The sequence below is a fragment of the Embiotoca jacksoni genome, unplaced genomic scaffold (assembly GCF_022577435.1).
Source record: "Embiotoca jacksoni isolate LCO1_2020_lvr unplaced genomic scaffold, fEmbJac1.0.p SCAF_44, whole genome shotgun sequence".
Lineage (NCBI taxonomy): Eukaryota > Metazoa > Chordata > Actinopteri > Embiotocidae > Embiotoca > Embiotoca jacksoni.
In genome coordinates this window covers 1087501-1095000 of record NW_027185397.1, presented here as the reverse complement: position 1 = coordinate 1095000, position 7500 = coordinate 1087501, and the positions used below count along the sequence as shown (strand labels likewise).

Genomic DNA, 7500 nt, shown 5'->3' with positions numbered 1-7500 from the left:
CCTCATAACACCCCTCCCCTCCCCTCCCTCCCCTCCCTCCCCCCACCCCACCCCTCCCCTCCCCTTCCTCCCCCACCCCTCCCCTCCCCCCCCCCCCCCCCTCCCCAATAACAGCACCATAAAGCAGCTGGTGAATCCGAGTGTACCGCAGCCATAAAACCAGCAGCGTGTTTGGCTGCTGGGACGCAGCAGACGAGTGATGTGCTTTACAGAACAATGAGAGTCAGACAGCTCGTCTCTTAACCAGGCCACCTCTACACACACACACACACACACACACACACACACACACACACACACACACACACACACACACACACACACACACACACACACACACACACACACACACACACACACTCACACACACACACACACACACACACACGCTGTTATCTTGTGCTATCGAACTGCTTTCTTGTCAGCGTGAGGTGCCAAAATAATCACTCAGCCCTACTTAAAGTAAGTCAGAAGATAATTTGTAAACTGGGCTTTATCCGCCTGCAAACACTGACAGGCTTATTTTTTTTTTTATCTGTGCAGTAAAATGCTCGCCACATATTTTGATTATTATTTTATTAATAACCAAGTGTAAGAGATCCTCATCTGAAATGTGCTTTTGAGATGCCAACCTAAATCTGGCTGCTCGCATTGAAAGCCTGCTTATATTTGTTGACATATTAATTTTTTTACATTTTTCATAATGATAGTTTTCCCCATCTTTACTAAGTTGTTGCTTGAGTCTTGGGTCCTCTTGCTTCCTCCTACAGTCCAAAGAAAGGAACATAAGGTTGATTGGTGTTTCTAAATCGGCTGGATGGTTGTCCGTCTCTGTCTTTGCTCTGTGATGGACTCCTGATCCGTCGAAGGTTTATCTTTAACACAATGTCAGCAGCAGCAGTTTCCAGCCTCCCACTGACCCTGTACAGGATGGAGCAGTTATAGATATGAGTGAACTGTATGATTATGTTAAAAGAAAATAACACCTGGGTGAGGGGGGGAGGGGGGATTCATGGCCTCGGGTTTAACGCATTTTCACTCTCTACAACCCAGGATCACAGCAAAGCGTGAAATAGACACGCTTTGGGCCGGCTAGGTGTGACAGTTGCACCTTTTGTAAACTTACACGCACGTTAATGTCATGTGACGTGGGATCGTGTGACCAAGGTCCTGCAGCAAAGACAACAAAGGACATTTTTTGGTGGCAGTGTCATATCCCACTGCCAAGAGGGACGATGAGGTTCAAATTGGAGATGACAACGTTTTTCTGAAGTTGTTTTTCTTGAGTAGTTTTTTTCCCGAACCCCAACCATGTTCTTTCTGTTGATCCCAACCACGTGCTTTTGTTCGCCCACGACAGAAAAACGTGTAACTTTCACGTCTAGACAGCACAAAGTGTGTCTATTTCACGCTTTGACCGGGTTGCTCCTATTACAAAGAAAACAACATTTCCTGGCTCATGAAGTGTTTTGATTTCAAAGCAATGAAACAAAAACATATAAAATAATATATTATTTTTTGTTTTCATCACTTTCATACACCATCGGCCTCAAATATCCAAAACTGGTCAGATTTTAGTGGAAGATAGCAAAAATATAAAACACACAAATGTGCACGTGTGTGTGTGTGTGTGTGTGTGTGTGTGTGTGTGTGTGTGTGTGTGTGTGTGTGTGTGTGTGTGTGTGTGTGTGCGCGCGCGTGTGCGTGTGTGTGTCTGCTCTCATTCAGCTCCAGGATTTAGGCTGAAATTAATGAAAAATCCCATTTAACCCTGAGCTTTGATTTAAGAAGTGGTTTAATTTAGTGGGATACAAAAATTCTCGTTAGTTTCTCCAAAGATCTTGCCTGCATAAAAAACTGGAACATCCTCCATTAAACCAGATGCAGTTCGAAGTGCTGCTTTATTGAGTTAGTGTGCACATACATACACACACACACACACACACACCCTAATTCATCTCTTATTTCCTCAGGGAAACTCCGCAGACGTCAGTTCTACTCTGAGCCGCTGGGGAACGGCCGCGTCCTGTCGCAGGGCTCCACCTTCACCTACCAGGACGTCGTGGACCAGCTGCTGGTCTACACGCCTGAAACCGTCAGCGGGGGAGCTGATGAGATGGGCTTCACGCTCACCGACGGCATCAACACCCACACGGGCCGTCTGGAGTTCACCATGGACGTCAGGAAGAGCGAGGGACCCCGACTGACCATCAACAGAGGTCTGCAGCTTCCAGCAGGTGAGAAGCAAGTTTTGTGGTGTCAGCACTTTTTTGTTAATGAGGGACAGGAAAGAAAATCATGATTTTTGTCCTCTCAGGAGATTATTAAAAAGTGTAAAAGTCCTAAATTAAAATCTTAGTAAGGTTTTGATAGAGAAGATCATTCTGCAGAAGCTCAAAATGGGTTTAAGCAGCGACTCAATTCCTGCAATTTAATGCAAAAAAACATCATCATGAGAATCTGTGCTGAAAGTATTAAAACATAAAGTAAATCTTTTCAAACAAAACTCTCTTCATTAACAACAATAACTCCTCATTTCAACCAGAAAGTCTCTGCTGCTGTTTTCATCTCCAAATAAAACTCTGTTCACCGGAGGAACAGGAACGAGAGGAGAAACAGGAAGTGACGGGGTTTGTGGGAAATGTGTTCTTCACATTAAAATGATGTGATTAAATGTTTGTGATCAGAGGAAGTGATTCCATATTACTGGATGTTAAATGAGTTTTCTCCACACGTCCAGTTGTCAGAGACGTCTCTTTGTTTGTTTCATCCAGCAGGTCTATGTGTTGAATGAACATGAATTAAACAGCATCTAAAGCTCTTATTTTGACAGCTGATGTAGTCCTTGTTTCTATATTCCAGTCACAGACGCTCTGTTCTGGAAACATACGCAGCTTTTAGGACCTTTTAGGACCTTTTAGGAACTTTTAGGAACTTTTAGGAGCTTTTAGGAGCTTTGAGCTCCACGGTTCTCTAAGTTCAATAAATACATAAAAAAGATTATAACAAAAATATTTCTGATGTGCAGCATGATTATTATCACAGGAAGTGCTTAAAAAAGAAAATTGTTTCTCGACAATATTACGCAAAAAATATTTTTGAGAAAATCTAAAGATTTGGATCGCCAAAATCTCTAAAATACTCCTGGAGGGACTGCTTACTGTATTTACAATAAACTGACGGGTTGATTGAGTGCTCATCTTCCATCACTGAGTGGAGAAGAAGCATTTGTACTGATTGCAGGTTAAAACTTCCTTCAGTTCACCAAGAATAATAAATAAATAAATGCGAAATGCTTCAATACCACAGGAAGATGAAGATGACTGAGCACTCCGTGTATTTGCAGGGTCATCGTCTACGATCACAGAGCAGAACCTGAAGGGTTCAGATTTGGACTCGGACACCCTGAAGCTCCGGTACGTCCTCATCAAAGATCCTCCGGTTGGAAAACTCCAGCTCAGCCGGAGCAGTCGGGCGGAGAAAGTTTCTGTCAAAGGTCCTGTTCAGAGTTTTACGCAGGACGACGTCAACAAAGGTGACAGCTTTATTTCTTATATTTTTATTGTTATTGTTTTCTACTGTCCAATTCTTTTTTGCTCTTTGTTCTGTTGTATTTCTGTCAGAGACTCAACTGAGAAGCAATACATATTTGTTTTTGATACACATTTTTGAGTTCTGCAGCTCAGTCTCAGTTTCAGTTTCCTCCTGGACTGGAGCATTCAGCCTTTTTTGTTCCCTAAACATCACAAATACAGAAAGATTTTCTTTGCGTGCGTTGACATTTTTGATAATAAACATATTAAAAAAAATACAAACCAATGAATTAATTGCAACGTGGGGGATCTTTTTTTTTTTTTTTTTTTTTCAAAATAAACAGGATAATATTGATTTTGTATGTTAGCTTTCAACACAAACTACTTGTATTTTTATACTTATTAATATCCAACATATTTCCTGCCACTCACTCTCAGAGCTGTGATTCTGTTTGTGCCCTTTGACCTTTGACACTTACATGCAGCCAATTTTCCCTCCAAATCGACCAGTGTGACTGACGAAGTAAAAGATAGTCTGGCTGTAAAGTGATATGTAGTGATAAGATCTATTAATGTGACATTTTTCCCAGCAGTTAACATTGTGCATGCAGTTGAAACACGACACTGAGGCCCGATCCCATTCCCCATCCAGGGGCCCTACGCCTCGTTGAGGAGCGCCCTCTACTGGGGAGGGGCCCTATAGGATGGAGCTAGAAGGGGGGGGGGGGGGGGGGGGGGGGGGCTTAAAATCTGAAACTAAGGAAATGGGACTGGTTGTCCTGCAGTTCTCCTGAGCTAATTGTTAATCATTTTTTAAGGGTTTTCAATTTGATTATTAAATTCATGTATGCAGTATGGTGACAAAATGTTGTATCTCAGAGAAACAGCTGTTAATGTTCATAAACAATCTGTGGGATTGGGATTGAGTTTAAATGGACACTGAGTGCTTGTCATTGTCTGTGCAGGCCTGCTGCAGTACAGCCACGAGAAAGGAGAGAAGGGAGGCAGCCTGTCTTTCAAGTTCATCCTGGTCGATCCGGAGGGCAACAAGCTGATCGACCAGTCCTTCTTCATCAGTGTGCTCGGTACGCTTTCCTCCCTCCATCTTCCTGCTCTGCAAAATACGTGTTCTTTCAATTGGTGGAGAAAAGAAGGCAATTACTACACATTTATCCTTTTGTCCTGCGCTCTCACTGATGTGCACACCGGACAGCACCTGAATGCAAACGGTGTGGAGACACTTTGTGACAGAGCCACTAGTGCATTTTCAAAATCATGGAAATGCAGAGGTCATTGTTAAAGTGTTTATCATTTTTTGTCCTTCACATATATGAGGGGTGCAGCATCAGTTCTCAGATCACACAAGTCCTCCAATATGGTGACATCCAGCACATTTAACCTGGTTAACGGTTGGTCAGTACCTTCGATATCAGTGAGGCGGCTTCTCCTCCTAACAGCTGAGAAGCTGTCGATTTAGACCTAAGTAGAGCTATCAGGGATGAACAAACGTCAGAACAGACTGGAGCGTGAGAGTTCGGTCCACATCGGGCAGCACACTGGACCAACACTCAACAGGCCTCTCGGTCCCAACACATACACATTATTGCTCCAACCTCACTTTTCCTGCTTGCTGGTAAATCACGTCTACCTCAGTTTGTGTTTTACTTTCTAGTTGGTGTTCAGTGTGCTCGTGTTCCAGATCCATTAAAAGCAGCTCTTTCTGTTGCTTTAAAGTTACTCCCTGACTCTGGAGACGTACAGCGGTTTAGATTTCAGAGACACTTTTAATATTTTCTTTAAAATGTTGATCCACTGAGGACACGCTGTAACACTAGAGGTCGGCTCCAAAAAGCCTCCGGCTCCATAGACTCCCATTCAACTTCTCTCATCAAATCCAAAGTGAATAAAATGTGTCCATCAGTTATCTCGGTGTTGTTAGCTAAAGTCACTCCTTCTTATTAGTTTTCTGGAGGTCCATCTGAAAATAATCCCTCATTCATTAGAAAAGAAGATTCAAGAAGACCTGATTTTGGGGGCGTGTCTGTTTGATTGACAGGCCTGTGGTGCAGTCAGGTTACAGCTATCGGTGGGCGGGACGTAGTATCGTCAGGTTTCCGATCAGATCGGTCAGATCCACCGCTGGCTCCTCCCCCAGCTCGTCCAAATATGGTCACTTCCTGCTCCAAACCGCTCTGAACTAGCAAAGATGGTGACGGACAGAATCTGAACTGGAGGATTCATAACGTTCACAAACCAACGATGACATCACTGATGGTTGATGACATCGCTGATGGTTGATGACATCGCTGATGGTTGATGACATCACTGATGGTTGCTGCTTGCTGCAGAAAACTAAGCAAAATAAAACACGATTTAACTACATAGCTAACAAAACAAATGGGAACAAAACAGACAAGCTCCCATTTTGAAATAACACTGATGAATGGTGTTTATTGTGAAAGAAGCCTCCTATGTGAGGTGTGTTAGTCAGTGAGATCAGTGGATGTGTGGAGATTGTGTTCTCCAGCTCGTCTGGACCCTCAAAGTGCTTCCTGATTGGACACAAACTGACACAATCACCATCAAACAGGGCCCGTCATCATATATATACTATATGGTGTCTTTTTCAGAGATAATGAAAAGAATTGCGTAGACATGAAAATGTGGAGTTGGTATAGAGTCTGCTGTATCATGAAACTCAGCTGGACATTTTCTTGTTACCGATGCTGTCTGAGAACATTATTTTCTGAATCAGAAGAAAGTGAAGGATTGTGTTTCCCTCACTGGCGAACAGCTTCCTGATTCTCCTCTCGTTCTCAGCTCCCTTTTTATCTTCTCCTGTGTTGTTCTCTCTCAGATGTGACTTCACTGTGACTTCTCTTCCCTCTGATGACTCTCTGTCTTTCACAGTCCGTTCGTCCAAATCTCTCCAACCTTCATCCCCTCTGATACGCCTTACTTCCTCCCTGCTGCAACCCGACTTCATCTCTTCTGGTTTTCTACTTGTAGTTGTGTCACTAATTAGTTTCTGCTCCTCTTATCTTGTCTTTGCAAATAAATCGGAGTTTCTTTCTCCGCTGCTGCAGTCCATCTCATTGTTTGTTTTACCCGGATGAGAAATTGACTCCTTCATACTTTGGTTTCCTTTTGGATGAATTCTTTTTTAACAAACTCTGCCAAAGGCCAACAACTTCAGCGAGTAAATCTTTCTCTCTGGGGATGTTACTAAACCTTCCTGTTTCCTCCTGCAGAGGACCGTCTCCCTCCGTCCGTGGTGGTGAACAAAGGCCTGGTGCTGGATGAAAACTCCATGAAGAAGCTGACCACCCTCCAGCTGTCGGCCAGCGACCAGGACAGCGAGCCGGCCGAGCTCGTCTACCGCATCACCAAGCAGACGAGCCTGGGGCACCTGGAGCTGACCGCCAGTCCAGGTAGGATGTCGTGTTCAAACCAGCAGCAACACCAAACGTGTTTCAGTTTTTGGAAATGAAATCCATAACTGTGTGTTTGGTCTGTGACGGCCATGATGAAGCCGCACTGCAGCTCTCTTTAATGTATGATCATGTCAATATATTAAAGGTGACGTGTTTCATGGAAATTTAACAATTTGACATCCAGAATTTTGAGGCGTTACTTTAATTAATAAATAAACCAGCTGAATAGATGCTAAGAGTCCTATTTTAACGGTGTAAGGAGCACCGGGCAGGAGAATGACAGCTGAGACACTTGTTTTCAGATGTGAAGACTTAATGTGCACGAACACACCTGTCTTTAGTTGAAGTGACTGACTGAACTTCACATTTAAAATCAGACAATTTTAAGGAGATTTCTAACCGAAGTTATTCCGTCACTTTACATGTAGCTTTAATATCAAACAGACACATCCTGTACGCACCACTGGCTAAAGAGGGAAGTGCTTTTATCTTTTAGTCACACTGGACTTTTGATTCTGCTGAACACATTTATG

At 43.3% G+C, this 7500-nt stretch overlaps 1 protein-coding gene across 2 annotated transcripts in view; it reads left to right on the top strand.

Moving 5' to 3' along the window:
• The window catches only part of fras1 (Fraser extracellular matrix complex subunit 1), a 270187-nt gene that overhangs the window by 217616 nt on the left and 45071 nt on the right, over positions 1 to 7500 (top strand). For both annotated transcript variants that reach the window (XM_069169324.1, XM_069169323.1), the window contains 4 exons: positions 1974 to 2237; positions 3347 to 3535; positions 4499 to 4618; positions 6785 to 6964. In XM_069169324.1, the coding sequence (XP_069025425.1) occupies positions 1974 to 2237; positions 3347 to 3535; positions 4499 to 4618; positions 6785 to 6964 (753 nt within the window). The remainder of the gene's footprint in view (positions 1 to 1973; positions 2238 to 3346; positions 3536 to 4498; positions 4619 to 6784; positions 6965 to 7500) is intronic.